At 37.4% G+C, this 21,372-nt stretch overlaps 1 protein-coding gene across 1 annotated transcript; it reads left to right on the forward strand.

The window, feature by feature from the left end:
• Positions 1-8,675: 8,675 nt before the first annotated feature.
• On the forward strand, positions 8,676-11,602 carry LOC139732982 (leucine-rich repeat-containing protein 51-like). Its single transcript, XM_071643819.1, has 3 exons — positions 8,676-8,800; positions 10,413-10,618; positions 11,012-11,602. Exons 1-3 carry the CDS (start codon positions 8,695-8,697, stop codon positions 11,300-11,302), a joined length of 603 nt encoding a protein of 200 aa, XP_071499920.1. The 5' UTR covers positions 8,676-8,694; the 3' UTR covers positions 11,303-11,602.
• Positions 11,603-21,372: the final 9,770 nt, after the last annotated feature.

Consider the following 21,372-nt stretch of genomic DNA (forward strand, 5'->3'; position numbering starts at 1 on the left):
TCATTGTAGCTGCCTTACAGCGAGCTGACTACTGTATGCCACCTATCTTTTGAGGGGTTGTCACTTTCACAAATTTTGCTAATTTGTCGCTATTTGTAAATTCAACAATACGTTAAAATGTCATCTCTGATCCTGACATAAATGCATTGTGCCACTCACGAAATTGTTGGTAGTCCTGATTTGTGAAAAATTAGACTTATTAGATATACGGTGTACTGTAAAAGTGGAAATTTTTGCTGTGTGGAAATTTAGCACATTCTGCGTAACGAGAAACTACTGTGAACTTATAAAGCACACAAGCATTTTTGCTTGTTATGTTTTGTTTTTGTTTTTGCTTATTTATGTTTTAAAAAAAAATCACTATGTGTAATGTCTTGGTTCCTCTGCAGTTAAAACTTGAAATTTATCCTACTCAGTAGAGTGTGAAAAATTACTCTTACAAAAATACCCACTTTGGCAGTATTCAGAAACTGATCAATAGCACAGACAGAGCAACCAATGAATATCAATTTTAACAGAATCATCTTTTTCCTTTCTTTTTTTTTTTCTTGTGCTCCTTGGTTTGTTGTTGCTGTTGTTTTTAGATACAACTCTGGTATGTAAATACTGCAAATTCTATATGACACGTTCGGACCTGTTAATTACTTATCCGGGAAATTCAAAAGACTGTCACATTTAACCAGTTTACAGCCTTGAGAACAATTTGAATTACACTTTCTAAGATTATGTCTCCAAAGGACCACTTTTGAGAGCGAAGACTGTTTGATTTTGTAAGTCCAGGCACTTTACTGGATATGTCGTAATTGTGAAAATATTGATGTAATGTGTCGTGTCACATATATACATATTTGAAGAATTACTGCTAATCATTTTGTGCAGTTTGAAAGAGTTTGAATGATATCCAGAAATATGGTTATCATTACCAAAAGTGTGGTGATGGTGTGTGGCTGTGCAGGTGTCACATGTGAACTTTCATTATTAATATGATGACAATGATGATTTATTATAATTGTAGGTATTACTGTGATTATCATTATGATCCTTACCACTATCATCATCATCGTCATCATCATCATCATCATCATCATCGTCACCATAACCATTTAAACGCAATGCAAAATATACAGTGTGCCAAAGAGACAGGTTTTTCTTTGTGTACATATTCTGTGTAACTTACCTGTATTGGATATGTAGCATTCAGAGCTTTGTATCATATTGTGCCTTTGCCAGAGTCAAAAGCTAACATGACATTGCCTCCATGCAAAGTCTGATGTCATGAACACACTGGCGGCATGTAGGACTGGCTTAACCCTTTCTGTGTCAGAGAATTTGTATAGTGTGTATAAATGCTATGAAGCTGTGTGTGGCAAGTGGAACTCAAAGCATTTAGAGGGTTAAAGGGATCATATAGCTTTGGTTGAGATGGAGCTTCAGGTTTCCAACTTATTTAGTGAGATAATGAGAAACCTCTTCTGAAATACTAAAGAGTGTACAATTCTATGAGGAATTAAAATGTTTACTTGGTACAAATTGGTTTTGAAATGGCTGGGATGTCTAAAAGTAAAGAGGTCCTAATAAAAGGTGAGACCCACCTTTTATTAGGACCACTTTGTTTTACTTTGCTTTTGGATATCTAGGCCATTTCAAAACAGATTTTTATGAGATAAATTTTCATAATTCTCTTAGAATTGTATGCCCTTTAATATTTTATATGTGGTTTCTAATTATCTCACAAAAAGTTGAAATCTGAATCCCCATGTCAATCAAAATTATACCATCCCTTTAAGCATCTTTTAAGCAACATCATATCTATTACACAGCTGTGGAGACTGGATAAATAGATGGTGGCAAATCAGCACTGGATGTGTGAATGCAGCCATGTCAGTCTCTTTTGATACCACCTATGTATTCAAAGTGAGCCTGGTTTTATGGGGAAATGTGTTTTAGCAAGGGATATGAGTGTCTTGTATACCGGTACTGATATTGTATTTGTTCTGATATCTGAGTGATGTACATTTTCTGAGGCTTTAATGAATGGAGAATTTAACTACCACGTAAGGAAAAACGGTACTACAGGTAGTAAAATAATTGGCCATTGACTGAAATCTAGTGTGCTAATTACGTTGTTGGAATGTATATAATCTATATTTTGTTATACCCCCGCCAAACGAAGTTTGAAGGGGGTATATAGGAATCAGCGGACGGTCGGGCGGTCAGGCGGTCGGGCGGTCGGGCGGTCGGTCGGGCGGTCGGGCGGTCGGGCGGTCGGGCGGGCGGTCGGGCGGTCGGGCGGTCGGGCGGTCGGGCGGTCGGTCCGTTGCAAATCTTGCGTCGCGAACTACTTCCTCAGTTTTCAACCGATTCCCATAAAACTTGGCACAGATGTGTGCCTTGGGTTGTAGATGTGCAAGACGTATTTTTTGACAGTACCCTAAAGTACGTTGCCATGGTAACGGCATATTATGGGCAAAAATGGGTACAAATCTTGCGTCGCGAACTCCTCCCACAGTTTTTGATCAATTTTTATGAAATTAGGTACAGATGTTCATCTGAATATGTTAATGTGCAAGACACATATTTCCGCAGTGGCAAAAAGTGCGTTGCCATGGTAACGGCATGTTATTGGTAAAATATAGGGCAAAATGCTTCATGGCAAAACTGCTTCATCAGTGTTCTTCCAATTCTCATGGAATTCATATTGAATGTTTGTCTTAGGATATAGGTCAGCATGACACATTTCTTGACAGTGACAAAAAGTATGTTGCCATGGTAACAGCTCACATATTATGAGCCAAAATGATGGAAAATTTTGTGTTGCAAACTACTTCCTCAGTTTTTGCCCAATTTCCATGAAACTTGGTACAGATGTGTGCCTTTGGTTGTAGATGTGCAAGACGCATTTTTTGACAGTACCCGAAAGTATGTTGCCATGGTAACGGCATATTAATGGCAGAAGATCAAGGAAAGATCTTGCGGATTTAACTACTTCCTCAGTTTTTTGACCAAAGCTTATGAAATGTGGCACACACCTTGATCTTGGTGGGAAGATGTGGAAGACATATTTTTCGGACGTGTCGGAAGCTGCGTTGCCATGGTAACGGCATATAAATGGCAGAAGATCAAGGAAAGATCTTGCGGATTGAACTACTTCCTCTGTATTCGACTGAAGCTCATGAAATGTGACACACACATTGGTCTTGGTGGGAAGATGTGCAGACATATTTTTTGGACATGTCGGAAGCTGCGTTGCCATGGTAACGGCATATTAATGGTGGAAGATCAAGGAAAGATCTTGTGGATTGAACTACTTCCTCAGTTTTTGACAAAAGCTTATGAAATGTGGCACACACAATAGTCTTGGTGGGAAGATGTGCAAGACATATTTTTCGGACGTGTCGGAAGCTGCGTTGCCATGGTAACGGCATTTAAATGGCAGAAGATCAAGGAAAGATCATTCCTTGGGTAAGACTGTCGTCACGGGGCGGGGGTATTAATCACCTTAAGTGATATTTCTAGTTGCATTAGGGGAACCGGAATCAATGCATTCCTGCCAAAACTGCTAATTTATTTTTGTGTGATTATTGTCCGTGGGGAGCATTCTCAGCTAGATATTGGAATCCTGACACTTAAGGAAAGTCTCGTGAAGTTATAAATTTTCATCTACTTAAGTTGGAATTAATAGTCATATTTAGTGGACATGGTAACAACAACACAACAACAACTCTTCTGAATGACGACTTGAGAGGCACTTGATTAGTCTTTATATTGGATTGTGACAAAACTGCAAATTACATTAATTTATATATCAAGGTATAACATTCTGTGTGGAGATATAATAACAAGGATCAGGACAGATTTGAAGGTCATATCAGCAATTAATTCAAAACTCGTATGCTACACTGTGATGTGATTGGTGTGGCATCAAATCAAATCATCTAAATCATATTCTTTTAGATTATAATCTATTATCTTGTGTAATATCTTTGCTACAGACAAAGAATCTAATTTATTTCAGAGACAGTCTTGGAAGAGAAAACATAACAGAAGAGTATGACAGTAGATGTGCACGTCTGTTTGCTTTTAGGACTACAGTGAATCAAGTTTGGCAGAAATACAACATTGTTATTAAAAAATTTTTTAGATATTGCGATGATCGTTAAATTGAACTTGGCAGAAATATGACATTGTTATGTTACAACTTTTTGAATAGTGTGGTAATCGTTTAAAAACTGTGTGGCATGAGATGGGACGTGAATGCTGTGTGATAACATCTATCAACAAACTATTTACATTTCTCTTGGTGAAATGAAAACCAAATATATTGATACTGATGCCTTGTAAAACATTAGACCTAACCATATGATGCTCGAATATTACTGTTGCAATTTTAAGTGTATTCATCTTGCTTTATTCTGCAGTTGATTTGCTCATTTGAGGTTGAGTTCAAAACCCAAGAGAGTGAAAATGTCCCTCAGAAAAAAAGAGAGTACTAAGCTGAATAAGTACTACGTGTATAATGGTACAATGAATGTATTCAAGAAATCATAAATCCATAATTTATTGTCTTTTGTACTGTTAGTGTACAGTTGTAGATATGTAAATATAACAAAGCTTAGGAAGTCTGTAGTTGTACATATGCAAAATTATCCATCCACCTTTGCTGTGTATTTCTTATAGCTGTTTAAAGTACCTTGACCCTTAGTATTCAGTATCATTGATTAAGTTTTGTGTTTCTGAGATGCAAGTGAAATGAGAACTGCGATGGATTTCCTTGGAAAAGTCTGTCTTTCGTATTAGGCAATGCTTCAAATAAATCGTCCATATTTAATTTCTATGCCTCTCCAAGAAATCAGAGCTGCTACGTGTCATTCTTTCAAGTGTGTTGACATACTGCATAAGAACTGTACCTTGGTATTTAGTTTCCTGTGATGCAATGATGTGCAGTCGCAACCATTTAAAGGACAAGTTCACCTTAACCCGTTCCTTCCGCAATTCTCTGAGTGCTGTTAATACTCCCCAAACGAGATTCTTTTTGCCAGTCAACAGAGAGGCAGACAGGTTGGTAATCCACCTGTGTGAAGGCAGTCAAGCGGTACATTGTATCCAACTTTCCACGGTCAACTACATGTGCCAGTGAACAGTAGAAATATCGATCAAGTGCGAGCTATGAATAGAGCGTGTGCTGAGGAGCTCACAGAGTCTTTTGTTCTACACAAAACCAGGCACCTGACTAGGGTGACTGGGGTCAGCGAACGCAGAAATCTAACTGATCTCAGCCTTGGTCGCTATGTACATGTTCGTACGAGTTTACAGCAGAAATAGCGAAAACTAAATCAGGTAAAAGGTAAATAATAATGTGAAATATGCATTTTTTAAACAGAAAGAGAACAAATGCTGATAGCGTAAGCTCTGCTCTTTTTGTCGAACTCACTTCTCTGGGCATTTGAACACGAAGAAACATGAATTTAGGCCACAAAAGCAGAAACTCTTGTCTTCATTTCAGGAACCTGGTATACCAGGTTCCCGTGTATCAGTTGCTCCCACAGAAACCTGGTATACCAGGTTCCCGTAAGGAACTGGTTAACATACATGTGGATTAAGTGAATGCGGCAATATCAGTAGAACACTCTGGTTAAAGTTTGAGGAAAATTGAATGATCTGTTCAAAAGATATTCAGTTTCTGCGCAGTCAGTGCTGGATGAGAAGACTACTACAGTTTATGATGTCACATGCACAGAACGATACAAAGAACACAAAGATTTTCACAATTTTTTTTTTTCTGAAGTACATATTCCTTTGACTGAATGTTGTTACTGATCAACATGATGTTAAAAGGGTAATATTATTTCCCCTGCTTTCTGGAAGAGGCAAGTCAAGTGCTCTTTTATTATGCGAGAAAAGTAAAAAATAATGTTAAGTTTTCTTTCTGTTTTCTTTTAATCGTTCTAAACATGTAACATATCACAAGCTGTACAGTAGTAGTCTTCTCATCCAATGATGCAGCGCTGAAACTTCAAAAATCCATAACTTTTAAATGACATATTGGATCTTCAAACTTTCACTGATATGTTCTACTAATATTACTGCATCCACATGTTCATGGAGGTGAACATGTCCTTTAAGACCACTCAGGAGTGAGATTCTTGTCCTGATTAAGCAGTTGTCTGTAAAAGAAGTCAGACTAGACTTATTTGTATTCTACACAAAGTTCAATGATAGCCCACTCATCACACCGTGCTGTTCACACACTCTATTATAAGTATCACTAATTAGCTCAGACTTCAAGATGGCTGTATTCATCAAAGAGAAGTTCATATGTCGTTGATAGCGAATTTTGTTTAATAAAGTTGCTATAATACAGATTGATATGCATGATGCTTCGCTGAGCATGCTACATAGACTATGTGATGGATTGTGTGGCAGTAAATATTTCAGTTTATTTGGAGTAACTGAAGCACTCCTTAACAGTTTTCATGATATTTTCGTGCCAACATGTACTTTTTTGTTTGTCATAAATCCATAAGTTTTTCTCAATCTGGTAATTAAGATTAACCTTATTAAGATTGAGTTAGGCTTAATCTTATACAAAATATGTTTCATTTTCTATTTTGAATATTCTACAAATACATTAGCCCATTAAGTTGAAGAATATTGACATGAAAAAACAACAAAACAAATTTGGAATCGATCCTCAGAAACAGGAATTTTTATCCTGTCATAGTGTGTTGTAAATTTAGAAATCAAGAACATAGGCGTAATTTCAGCTTAAGGAGGCAAAATCAAACCGTTTTAAAATTCTATGGCTAAAGCAAAAATGTGTACATGTATGAAAAAGAAAATGTGAAGATTCCCAAAAGAGTGTGTTTTTTCCCTTCTTCTTCTTTTTTTTAAAAACTTTTAGCTATAAATGCGATGTCAAAAGTGAAATTGTGATGAAGGGACAGCATCAAACCATCAATCCAAATAGGCCCTATTGTTTCTAAAACTTTATTAGTGAGAATTGAGTAAAGAAAATGGGATTCTATCGGATAGAAAATTGAGCAAAGAAAATCGGGATCCCGATGGAATCCCATTTTCTTTGCTCAATTTGCCACTAATAGATAATATTCATTTCTAGTCAGTTTTTTTTTTTCTGTTTGCGTTTTTCATATTATGTATCATAACTTTCTCTAGTCTCCCCCACGAATATTTTTCTAGACAGCGCCATCTTTTGTTTCACACGCTACAGTCGTTGTCCACAACAACCGAATGTGCGTCGTATACACATTACACCGGGTGATATTAACGCTATTGCCGTAATATTGTTTTTTTTTTCATGTCGAGCTGAGGTGAGATCATTGTCTTTTAAGCTTTCTCACTGTAGTATTTGTGGCTTTCCAAATGTTGTTCGGTGGTTTTAGTGTATAGAAACTCATTTTTACACACCTAAATTCTTACGTAAATACTGACTTGGTGTGAAGATTTTTGCGGTAGCTTAGTCCCATGTGTTGAAAGATTTGCTGGTGAAGACAAAAAAAGAAAGAAGCTGTTTATAAGATGTTAGATGTTAGATGTAACCGAGAAAGTCATTGCGTGAGGGTGGTTGATCTGAAAATAGGTGGTTTATGAGTAGTAGACGTACAATATGTGATGATATTTGAATAATTAAAATTTGAATGTTCAAAACGGACACACATTTCAGAGCATCTCTACGACTCTAATTTACTATTTACTCTAGACACTATTGTCGAGTATTGTCACTGTCTAGGTATCTGCATACGTAATCAGCAGATGCATTTAACATAATAAAATGTCAAAGGCAGGAACGGCACAGTGTTTTCAAAAGTGTGGGGCCCACTTCCGGGTTTCATGAGCTAACAAAGTGATGACACCTTATGTATTCCTTTGTATGGTGCACAAAAAGTGTGGGGGCCCGAGCCCCCACGGCCCCCACGGCTGTGCCGGCCCTGAAAGGTACAAAGGGAAAAAAAGATTGGTCAACAAAACTATGTGTTTCCAAATTTACTGGTAGTTTAATGGATATTTTCGTATACAATCTGTAGTATTTCGTTACCACACGCTATTACGGATTAGTACCGTATTTTAGTATTGGTACCAATTAATTTAATGCTGTGAATTTAGTCCTGTAGAGAACTTGCACTTGCAGGAAGGGGGAAAAGAGATAGTTCTAATCTGTGTACATCTAGACCGCTCCAGCAAATGATGATTCATGTACTGTATAACCTCTTGCTAAGTGAACAGCATCTCACCAAAACAATTAAGCTTTCAAGATATGAGGTTGTCAATGTGTATGTAGTAATCCTTATAAAGCCATGCAACTATGATGAAATCGCCAGCAATTTTGGAGGTGTTGAGTTATTGGTATCAGGTTGCTACTTGTAGAGCTTGATCTTGTTTACAATATGGTGTCAATTTTAAATTATTTTCATTTTCAGTAAAATATTATGATTAAAACCACAAGGGTGCTAACATATATTACGCCATATTTGGAACAATGCTTATAAATCTACCCACTTTTGATTAAATAAACTGTATATTTCATGAAAATTGATTGTTTCATTTTCATTTTACAAACACTAAAATTTTAGAATGGGAAAGTGCCCTTCTGGTTCTAATTTAGCCGACAAAATGTAAAATAATAATTCTTGCTTTTCTGCTATTTCTCCTCCAGCCTGCGTTTCCCTGTCACCTGCCATGTCGGGAGTGAAATCACCTCGAGACACTTCAGCTGCCATAGATGCAACAAATGAATATGGTCCTCCCTTGGACTATTCTTACATACCCCTAACGTCCTTTCTAGGTAAGTGCTGCATGCAGGGTTGTCAAATTCTTATTCAGACTTACTCACGAGATCGATGGACACACTGTTCATGGGACAGAATAGTTTCTTGTTCTAAATGTGAGTTTTCTTGTGTGAATATCTTACTAGAAACTGAAATTGGATGCAATCAAATGATGTACTGTATGCCATTGCTAAGTCCTGAGCTTTTGCTGGATTTAAGTGAACAATTTTTTTAAAACCTCTTATAGTTTGTACCCCCCCCCCCCCATATGCATATGGGGGGGGGGGGATATGACTCCCGCTTTGTCTGCATGAAATTTATAGTTGAGAATCTCACTTATAATGCAAACAAGTATAGAGAATATTTTTTTAACAGTATAGCTAACTGGTTTTGATACAGCGAGTGATTTTGCCGGTTGTTTGGTTCAGGACCAAAAAATTTCCTTGCTATATCTGTTCAAATTTGTTCCTGTTTGTCTTTGTTTCTTAGCTCCAAAATGTATTTTGGCAGGTGTTTAGTAAATTTTGATCAAATTATAAATATTCTTGGAAAGTTTGGAAAACAAATAAACTTACAGCGCACTCTGGTTTATGATAATGTCCTCTGGACCGGCATTTTTCTTTTGTTATACAGTATAGAAATTCTGTTAAAGTTGAATAGTTAAGATATATACCAGGTAGATGATAATTTTGGAACCCGAAGTTTTACTTTGTTCCAAGAATTTCTTAATAACTGTATTCGTTATAACGTGGGTGCACTGTATTTTAAGCATGCCAGTACTTTTCATCCAGAAAATTAGATTATTCTACCAAAAACCCAATTGATGCATTAAAAAAAAATTGTGCATTATAAGGTACTATAACATGCATTTAAACAACAACAACAACTACAAAAGCACTCTGAGAGCGCAAACTTCCGCCAAGCAGCTACTTTCCACCGATGATCTTGCTCTTCCCAAAGAGATTTTTCTCCTCTCCACCACTGGCAGGGGAAAAGCTCTTTGGGTTCTTCCATAGAGATCGATTGCCACCACTATGCTGAAAAATCGCCCGATTTCCCAATATAGAAGCCTTTGTTACGTCATAAACCCTCAGCTGCACGGCGCGCCTCGCCCTAGCAGAAAGTGGAGCACGCACTTAAGTACGTGTATGTAAACTTCAATAATGTGCAGCTTGAACTCCCAAGTTCATTGAACCTACCCGCCAAAATATCAAAAATCCTTCATAAATTCCCAAGAAATTCTCGGATCACTACCAAAATTTAATCATCTGTTACCTGTGTCATTCTCAACCTTTCCTGTAAGTCTCATCCAAATCTGTTAACTACTTTTTGAGTTATTTTGCACACGGACAAACAAACCAACAAACCAACGGTAACGAAAACATAACCTCCTCCCTTGGCGGAGGTAATAACAACAAGAAAACATTATAAAGCAGCCTATCGTGGAGATCCATCAGACTTTTATTCACTTTCTATGAATGAATTAGCGAGGGAAAATGCTGCAGCATGGCACTGAAGTCTAACCACAGGTGTACTGTATTATTACTGATAGCCTGATCACCCTTTGATTGAGATGTCAAACCATTTACCTCCATAATTGATACACTGTGATGTTCTCAAATGTTTCAGATGCTGGAGACGAGGTGCCAAGAAAGGGTCAGCAAAAGGTCATGAGAACCAAGGAAGGGAAATACCGCTCCACATCACTCAAGTTTAACTACAATGCACTGACAGATTTTGAGGGCTTCAAGGGGGCCCTGGAAGGAATCCTTGAAACACCATCAGACCTCTCATCGTTGGATCTTTCATTCAATGACTTCACCAAGATAGATCCGGTAAGAAATGTAACCTAGACAAAATTTTGTTGATGTTTTCCATGATATTGGTGTTTTCACATACTGTAAAACGAGGAATTTTCGCGTGCATTTTAATTTCACGAATTTCGCGAGCCCCAAAATTTGCGAAATTAAAATGCACGCGAAAGTGTTTGTCTACACTACATGCATTGAACGCCAGTGGCAATTCGCGAAAATTTCATGCCACGAAAAAGGCTGTCGGCTCCAATTCGCGAAAATTTCATGCCGCGAATATATCATGTTTTACAGTAATATTGCATTTACCATGTCAACTGACACTCAAGGTGTCAACAAAACCCACATCCCTTTTATAAGAACTTGTTTTGCGAGACATGCTTTTTCATTGTTGTTGAATACATTTATGTCATACAGGTCCTCCTTGAATACCCAAACCTGAAGATGCTGTATCTCCATGGCAACCACATCGACAAGCTGGAGGAGATCGACAAGCTTGCCGCCCTTCCAAACCTCATCTCTCTAACTGTCCACGGCAACCTGATCGAAGACCTGCCCGGGTTCCGTTCGTACATCCTCTCGCGGCTGCCGAAGTTGAAGACGCTCAACTTCAGCGGCGTGACGAAGGCGGACCTGACAAACGCGGCCACGTGGAAGACGATGTACGGCCGGAAGAAGACAAAGCGGAGGCCAAAAGACGATGCGTAGAATGCCTGCCTCCGTTTTGCTGAACCTCACTCTTGTAACCACGGACTAGTCTACAAAATGCTGGTGAAACATTCCAAGATGCTAATGGCAAAAGAAATATTCGTGTGAAGGTCACTGAGCAGTTGTGGGACTTCAGACAAGCCACAGACTGTGAAGTGCCTCCAGATTTCTATCTCATTTGTAGATCTCTGATTCTGACAGAAAAAGACCATGGAATGACTTGTAGAGACATCATCCTCGAAGACTTGCCGTTATTACCAGCATCATTTGTTGTTGCTCACTACCAGCAATAGCAGTGTTCATGCCTGACTGTAGCATATAATTTACCACTAAGAAGCAGAAAATTGGTGAATTCAGCATCCTGTTGAGTAATGAGGAAACCGCTAAACATACATGATGAGATGTAGCATTACATTTTAAGATGATGCAGGATTTCACGTCTGATGCATTCTACTTTTTGAATAAGAAAATAATATTTTTGCCCTTTCTACTTTTCCTGTACTCTGCCTTTTCTTCCCTACCCAAGTGTCAATGTTATCCATAAAACAAAGAATTAATTTTTATCAGATTTGTACTGAGTACAGTGGACTCCCAATATAACAAAGTCCTCGGGACTGGCAGTTTTCTTCTGTTATAACTGAACAAATAAACAATTAAAAACATGGAACGGATAATGTTGCGGCCTGAATTTTTATTTAGTTGCCGCTGGAATTTCGTTTTAACTGTGTCTGTTATAACGGGAGTGCACTGTATGGACTTTATGAAGAACACTAAAATATGTCAAGATACAGTATTAATTCAGTTTAAGCAGGTTGTGCTTTCACTTTCAGGGACATTTTAAAAATGCAGTTTCATGAGTCAAAAGTATGCAATTAATATATCTTGCAATTTTTCCATCATTAACAGTTTGTTATGTAGAAAGTTTCCATCGACTTGGTCCACAGACATGACATTGGCTGCTTGGTAGTACTTAGCACTTCATTAGGTTACTTTACAAACAGCCACAGGGTCAGAAGCGTAGAATAATGTTACATATGGCCTAGGAGTTCATGATGTGAATCTATGGGGAACTGTATGGCATACCTTCTCTTTTTATTGCAGAGAAATTAAATGCAATAATAACAAATCATGTTTTCTACCCATGAAGGACTATCACCAGAAACAAAATGAACTGGAACCATATGAAATATACTGTGGAGTTGGGATCTCACTTTTGAATTGCTTGAAAAGTCAATCATTGGAAGAGATATATGTGTGTCTGCTGTAGATTTGCTTATAGGAACATAGTGGCATTTAATACTAGTTTTGACTGCTTTGTTCTTAACAATTCAAGATGCTTCTTTTTACTATATGCAATGTTTATGATATATATGTGAGCTAAGAATGACGTATATGTAGTGTCTTTAGTCAAAGTAATGGCCATTTTTTTTTTTTCTCAGACTAGATCCCTTGATTAGTTTGACTTGTAATATTCAAATACTTTCATGTCACATCCTCTTTCTTTGTTATATCATTCTTCCCGAATGTCCTGATGTTCGTAAATGTTTGTCAGAATTGTAACCTTGCCACCTTGTTTGTTGTTCCAGCTAAGAAATGCACTGATTTATACTACAATGAATATTGTGGTTCATGAATGTCAGCAGTTGACAGAGTTTTATGTCAAGCGGTACACACTACTGTACAAGCTGTTATTTTTGTGTACATATATTTTCGTTCATGAGGAGATTACGGACATTTTTTATGAGATGTTGTTATCGTAGTTTAACACCAAGGCTATCCTCAGTACATTATTATAATCCTGGCATATTGTGACATTTTTCACGTGTTGTGAAAATTTTGTGAACAGTGATTCGCAAAATTTACCTCAAAAATTTAACTGTCGTGAAAATAACAGCTTATACAGTACTTCAGCTCTGCTTCCTACTATGCAAACTTAAGAAAAAAAAAACAAAAAACACAAAACTATATCACTGCACGGCCTATTTTCTTGGACAAGTGCAATGAAACATTGTGATTACTGTTTTATTTTTTGTTTTGTTTTGTTTTTCTGTGGTGTGAAGATAAAACTATGGAGAGCATCAAGCAAAGTACCCAAGGGGAGATAAAATCTGATAATGCATCCTCTCTTGCACTTCACCCGTGAAGAAACGGTGTTGGAAGGTACTGCAAAACAAGGAATGTTTTGCGTGCATTTTTAATTTCGCGAATTGAAATGCATGAGACACTTCGAATGCTCTAAAATGTCTTGTTGTGATCAATATGACTTGCCTTTGTTTGCACATGTTACGCATATGTGAAGTTGTCCACGATGTCTTGTCATAAATGTGGTGTGGGGGAGGGGAGTCCCCTTTCTAGAGGGACAGTTTTGAGATCCTTAAACCTGTCTATACACAGTGTCCCACTTTATCAAATATACTATGCTATTTTAATAACTACCATTCACCTTGAAGATTTAAAATGGACCATTTTAACAGTCTTCCTTTTTTTTTAGTCCCCTGTGTGAAGGCATAAATGTAATCTATCTGCATATTTATGTTGATTAAATATATTATATCCATGTAAATATCTTTCAAGTAAGTAACATAGAACATGCAGGAATGCGTTTTTTAACAAAAGTACAATATATAGTATGCAGGTGTGAGAAGATATTCAAGGTTTGCTCTAATAACCCTTATGGTAGAGGCTATTCATCCAGTATTTATGAGATGTGATATGACCAAAAACTTCCTAGCATCTCAGCACTGTACTGTTCATTGTACTTCACATTATTATACCTTAGTACAAACAAGTTTTAAGGAAAATAATTCCACATCAGAGAAAAATGATCTTCTTAATAAATGTATTTATTACAGTTCAAATAACTCACTCTTTGTCTTTTCATTTCTTCTTGTTTTTTAATGGTTACAAGAAAAACATATATATAAATGTATGATACATCTCGCAAAATAAGGGCTATAAGTCTTCATGTTAAGCAAGAAAATCTCTGTAAGCCCAAAATATATTCATGACATTGCCATACAAATGCAAAGCAACAGTAGATATTTTCTTATCTTTTACAAAGTATTCAAATTTTAAGGTCTATTGACACAATGAGATGAATTCCTGCATGCTCCCAGAGCTGTGGGCTAGACAGAAGACAAAAAACATTTCAACAAAAAACACTTCTTGCAGAATATTGTTTGCACATGCAAAAATCAGAACATCTTTAACACAGTTGACAAAAGCCGACCATTTCAGTTTTTCAAAGGACATGTTTCAACCGGCATTTGAAAGTGAAGGTACTTGGCATATCGCACAAACAGACCAAAAACAATATTGTTTTATGTAGGGTGTGTCTGTCAACATGAAAATATTATGTTTTCTATTAAAATGACGCCATAACATGGTCTAGCTCATGTCCTGGTCAGAAAATTTCTCAATTACATTTCTATTCATTTGCATATTACAGGAAGAAAAATGTGCAAAAATGTGGAAAAGTGGGTGTTAGATGAGCTTTGGGCATTTGGCGTAAACCCCTAATTTAATACGATTGTAAATCTCCCTAAAATCATGTCGCTGACGTCAATTTTGGCAGAGTGATATAATCAACATAAAATGACAAAATAGTGGCCAATGACCTATTTCTAAAATACATGCTTGATGTAAGTCAGCACCCTCTGCTTCAAAACTACACAAAACAAAAAACACAAAGTTGAAAGAATTCAAGTCGGAATATATATCAAATGTACCTTCATGATTGCTTACAATATGAAAACTTGGCCTATTACAACATGTAAAAATCTCTTTACCTTATACCCTCTTCTGTTCAAACTACTGTCGAAAGTATGAATAAAGGATGCAAGACATGGTAAATACAAAATATAATTTGGTGAACAATAAGGATAGTTGCACTACTTGAAGTGTGGGGGAGGGAAAAAACAATTGCATTCAAAGAAAGTTAATAAAACAAAAAATACAAAACAAAGGCGCACAGGTCTGTCCCACAATCTTTCCATAATCATATTACAATGAAGCTATAGATGGCATACAGATTCCCGGCAGAATGCATCAAAATTTTCATTTCGAATACACACGGAATCTGCAGTGACATAATTATATGCTCCTTGACATTCCATGTGATTTTTTTTCTCCTGATGCCAATATCATTTCAGGTTCCAATATACATGTACATATGTACTGTGAAAGTGGGAATTTTTTGCCCATTTTTGCGCTACATAAAAACTAGTGCAAAAAAAAAGGAGCACACATTAATTTGCTTATTGTTTTTACTCTTGTGTTATTCAACATATTCTTCACGTTCATAAGTCCTCTGGCCTGAGTGAACGCGCTGTTGTAATGCAGACCAGTTAACTTAACCATAGTATGTGCTGCCAAATCCCTTAACCATTGTGGCAGCGGTGAGCTGTTTTAAAGTGCTCGCACAGTTGTCATGACTGAACATCAAACACAATCAAAAATTTTGTCTTACCTGGTACTTGGCTGAGCACAAGAAATCACTTGTGCAAAAATTTTCCACTTGTACACAATATCAGGTGAATGTCACATTAGGCTAACAAATTGAAAATCAAGAAGTTGCACTTTTATTGTGACAAATTATTCAAGCTGCAGACTTTTGTGTAATTCTCTCAAGAACCCTCACTTTGATGTGCAAATGAGGGATGGTAGTGTTTAAGAGTCAATTACAAAGCGCAGAGGGAACCAATGTGTCGCTTGATACATCAGTCTGTCACACACATACACACACGCGAGAGAAACATGAACTTCTCATTCCGTTGGCAAAGAAAAAATGTCTGTGCGTCTGTATGATCAAACTCAAGCCCAGGCTGCTTTTTTCAATACCGAGCATAAATGAACAAGGAAAAAAATGCTATTACATAGCTAATATGGCATATTAAGAAATCAAATCTAAAGAGAAAACAGAAAGAGAATGAAAGAAAACAACCCTAAAAACATACACAAACCCAAAAACAATACACATATACCCATTGGGATCTCATCTGTAAAAAAACTGGTATCTTGCTACCGGGCGCATATCAGGATATTGTTAGCGATGATGCAGTTACATGCCAGGCTGTGTGTACGTAGACAAAAATAGATACATGTAGATATCCATGCTTGTTGAACCAAACAATATACACAAATAATGATATGATATTGAGATTTGAGGTTACGCCTATCTGCAACTGATGGTTTTAATTCCTGACCTGCTAAGTAAATAAGACTTGCAAAATGGTCAACTGCCATTTGGCATTTGGAGGGGAAATAACATTGATGATCATCTGAAAGTGAGGTACATGTAATCTCGCAAAGGCTGTCTTGCTCAAATGATTCTGAGATTGTGTTTTTCCTCAGTTGTGCAAACAAGGCAAAGACATATGACTTTTTTATTAGTTTCAACATCTTTCTAACTAAGAATACCAGTAAGAACAAATGGCAAAAGGGGGCACTGTGTTTTATCAAAAAAATAAGTTTCACAAAATTTTGTGACATTTCATGTACACAAATAAAGCACAAATCATACAATGACATCATGATGAAGTTATTAACTATTAAAAAAAAAATCTAACTAGCAACTAGACTGGACCTGATGCACCATAAACTTCCACTTAAAGGGAGGGGAGAAAAATGAGAGAAAACAATGAAGAATGAGGAAAAAATATGATATCAATTATGATACAGAAATTTTCTGACAGAAGAACTAAACCAAAAACCTCTGGCCAATTATGGGTATGGTAAATATACAGAGAGAATGAATTTATCATTTATTAACCTAATGATGTTGTACATTGGCAATGACCAGTAATATCCCAAAAATCAACTCCCACCAAAACTCTGCATACTCATCAGTAACTTGTTGGGAGCAAGTCTGTACACCTTGTAATACTACAACACAACTTAATCTGCATAGAATAATCATTCGTGCATTTTACTCCTTTTTTTTTTCTGTAGAGATGCCCATCCCCTTCATTTTTCATCTGAAAAAACAAACAAAAAACACCAAAAAACATTTCTTTGAGGATAAAATGTCACCTCATGAATGCACTAACACACATTTCACAATTTTTATGACCTTTGACCTTCATGACACATAATTTTGTTATGCACTAGCACTGAGGTCTGAAGTGTCATAGATCTAGCATTTATTGTTCACTCCCTGGCTCCTTCAGCTCCTCTGATTTCAACACCACTCGATTCCTAAAAGCTACATGGATGGATTTGTCTTTGATGTTTACAGTATGTACCTGTTTTTATGCAATCGTAGTTTGAAGAGAAATGATTACACGAAAAGATTACGCCTCTCTTGTCTCCGTGTGTTTCACTTTCGATTATCAGCTTTATACGCCGAATTTCTCACTCCACAATTGTTTTCACATGCTTTGTGCACCAACACTAGTCTTTACGGACTTCACACAAATGATGAAAATAACCCACAATACTTGTGGCCTATACTGTACACAGTGTATCATGAATCAGTGAAGATTCTCTCAACAAGTAAATGCCTCTGACTAAATCTTTTCTTCTTCTTTTTTTTTTATACACATGAACTGGGTTGACTGTAAGAGATACTAATTCAGGGATGTCCACCTTGTATACAGCACTGCAGTATTCTGAGGGCTAAAAAGGAACATTTTTCATGGAAAACAGCATATTTACCTCTCCTGCCATAGGCATATATGCTAATACAATTTGAGGGAAAAAGCAGTATTTTCTACAAAACCAGCAATATTTTTTTGGGAAAAAAACAGTATAAAATACTGCAAAAAAGTAACAGTCGACATCTCTGCAAATTGTAATCTAATCTTAGCTCCCTCACCCCCCTCCTTCTCGCAGTCAGCACAATATGTCGGGCTGCAGATAGAATACAGGCGGTGCAAAGCAAACTAAAAGGGGGTAACACTGGGACGTGAGAGGGTGGCTCTGGCCTGGCCAGGCCCGGCCCAGCCCAGCCCATGAAGGGTCCTGGGGATTAAAACAGCCTCCCGAGAGGGAGTCCACTCTCAGTGTGATGGTGCATAACAAACTTTGTGTTTTGTTTTGTTTTGTTTTTCCCTCTGCCTTAACTAAAATCAATCCTGTTCCAATCCAGAGAAAGGTCTGAATTAAATGTGACCTGTTACCTCCAAAGCCTAAGATGAGAGTCACCTATTACACATTGATTTTTTATTTTGGGATAATCAAATTCCTTACTCTCTAAGCTTTTAAACACTGTAAATTGGCCCACTGTTGTTTTGTTGTTGTTGCTGTTATCTCTCTTTCTCTGAAACATACCTCAGAAGCCATATCAAAGTTGGCTATGGGTACTAGTTGGGCATAGTTTAAGACAGGAAATATTCACCATGTGTTTGTGAACACAATCTCTTCTTTTTCAGGGGAATCACCTTGTATGTATTACAACTCTTTCAACTTGGGCAGCTGATGCATTATCAGGGTATTGGGGTGTTACAACTTAGCTGTGCAAGACACAAGAGAATGGGTCTTCATTCTACACACCTCGCAATGAGTGGTTGATGGAGGCACATGGCTCCCCTTTCAGTTTCCTACTATGTCAATACAGGAAATGTGCAAAACTCATTAGGTAACCCGAGTTACAAAAAGAAAGCCTCTGCCACACAGCTTCAATCTAGAGGAAGTGTGCCGGATGGGATTCTCTATATGAGGTAAATTAAGGATTTCTTTGAAGAAAAAACAAACTTCAAGGACGAAAGCAAGAGATTATTAAGCAGAGGGGTGAAGTTTGAGGTGTGGGTTTTCTTCAGTTTGTCTCTCTCTAAAAATTAAATTTGTAAGATCGCAACTGCTGATCTATAACTTTAACAAACATGTCGGAAGAAAGGAACAATGGGACTTGAACCTGTCATCTACTGCTTTCCAGGCAGCGACACTACCACCAGGCTATCCCTGGTTGCTGGCAGTGACAAGATGAACTCGGAACAAATACCCAGTATTGTATGAGTTGGCCTTTGTAATGATTTCTGCTTGGATGGACAATATATTGCCATCAACATTCAAACAAAGTTTACAAACGATAAACCTGAGCAATGTCTAAGCAAAAGCCACTGTGGAACAATGACGGGAGCAATGTCAAATCTCTGCTAGGGTGCGTTCGAACGCTCTAAAGCGAATCAAAGCGAACTGAACTAAAGCGTACCGTAACGTACCATGCCAGTTTGGGAGCGTTCAAGCGCTCTGTGGAGAAAGCGTACCTCACAAGTTATTTTCAGAAAAGGTAACGCTTGTTTACAGCAAGAATGTCATTCACCTTGCACTTGACCTACTTACAGCTGTCCCGAACAAAGAGAATGATGTCTTTGCATTGTGACGTATGCGCATGATACACGTATGCTTTACAACGAACTTTTGGTATGCTTTGGTACGCTTTTGGAGCACATCGGGAAGTGGTCCACTTTTGCCTCGGTACAGTACGGCACGGTCCACTTTAGGAGCGTTCGAACGCCCCTCTGGCGCGGGTACGGTACGGTACAGTTCGCTTTAGGAGAGCGCTCGAACGCACCCCTAGACAACCAATGAGCAACAAATACAAAAAGTCGATCAAATACTCTGTGATGCAACACAAGTAAAACCCTACAGAGACCCCAATCTTACAGGTTACGTAGAGACAAGTGACCCAAGAAACTGTACGGCAAGCCACAAATGCCATCAAAATGAGAAGCTAAGTGTGATACCGTCCTCAGAAGGGATCTTACCTTAAGGAGAATTTGCATTAACATGAAGTTTTTAACTGAGATAGTTGGAAACATTACAACAGTGCAGGAAAAATTTGTGTCGATACGGTAAGAATAAAGAAAAAAATCAAGTTGTATGACCATGATGTTATCCATATTAAATCTACATTTTCCGTGTAGACAAAGCGACCCGATTTCCCCAGAATTCTGAAAGTTGAATCAAAGTCCCTTGTCTTATGGGATTTATGTGAAATAAAGTTAGAACCTGCCATAGATCTCTCCCGAAGTTGCAAAAAGTGCATGTCTTGTCTGAGAAAAAAGGTGTGTCCCTCCTTTGAGGTATTGAAATATGAGAAGGAATAGAGTATCAAGCAAGTGATATCACCGTTGTGGCCGAGACCTTTCCTTTCTTTCAACATCTGCTAAAAGCTTTCTACAGTTGCATGTGCTCAAAGCAGCTGATTAAAGAAGTCATCTTGGTCACAAAGCTTACATCTCTTGTGTGCTATTCCTCAGTTGATGAGCAAAGTTAGAACAGAAATACCGAAAACATGATTTTAAAACATGCAATTAATACATGCGTGGAATTCAAGTATAATATACATGTGTATGTCCTACATGTACATACACTTCAAGTAGAGATAGAAAGTGAAATGAATGACGAAGCATGTCGAAAACAATATCACTATTCTCATAAGAGGTATCAAGAGCTCTCTGATCTGAAAGCGTAAACATTTAAATCTGATAATTTTTCACGCACACTTTGCTATCTCATGCATCTAATCCCTGCCTCTGAGTGAGAGAGAAAAAAAGTGTTCTATCATTGAAGAAAACAAGTAGAACTATTCCGAACAATGTCAATGCTGAGCATACCAATCTTGCTGGAGCTGAAGATATCATTGGGGTAACAGAACTTGCTCGCATTTGGGTATTTATTTATTTATTTATTTATTTTTTTTTTTTGGGTGGGGAGGGGGTAGCACAGGCATTCCTGATTCATTCACTGTAGACCTAAACTTTTTACATTTTTGAAATGAGAGGAGCATATTTGCATTCCTTCTTGATGACACAATAACTTGGAGCTGCAAACACTTGGATAACAGAGAACCTTTAAATGAATCAAGCTCACATAACTCTGGCCTCCAGTGGTAGTCTGCAGGTCACTGTAATGCTAGATAAACTATTCATAATATTTGTCCGAGCGCGATCTTATTTTCACAGCTGTTGTTCAGTTTGGTGCTTCAAATTTACTCTCTTATCATAGCATTTTTCTGAACTGGCTAAGAGTGCCCAAAACAACAACTACAAAAAAATATAATTCCTGTCTTCATAAACATTTGAGCAGTTTCAAAAGAAGGATGCAAGAGATATTTATTTTTTCTTACA

Source organism: Diadema antillarum, unplaced genomic scaffold (assembly GCF_040938485.1).
Source record: "Diadema antillarum isolate AM-2024a unplaced genomic scaffold, OU_Dant_1.0 seq00000459_RagTag, whole genome shotgun sequence".
Taxonomy (NCBI): domain Eukaryota; kingdom Metazoa; phylum Echinodermata; class Echinoidea; order Diadematoida; family Diadematidae; genus Diadema; species Diadema antillarum.

Excerpts from the sequence above, each read along its gene's own strand:
- LOC139732982 (XM_071643819.1), top strand. The coding sequence starts at position 8,695 with ATGTCGGGAGTGAAATCACCTCGAGACACTTCAGCTGCCATAGATGCA. Across the intron at positions 8,801-10,412 it reads ACCCCTAACGTCCTTTCTAG|ATGCTGGAGACGAGGTGCCA; the intron begins GTAAGTGCTGCA and ends CAAATGTTTCAG. Across the intron at positions 10,619-11,011 it reads ACTTCACCAAGATAGATCCG|GTCCTCCTTGAATACCCAAA; the intron begins GTAAGAAATGTA and ends TATGTCATACAG.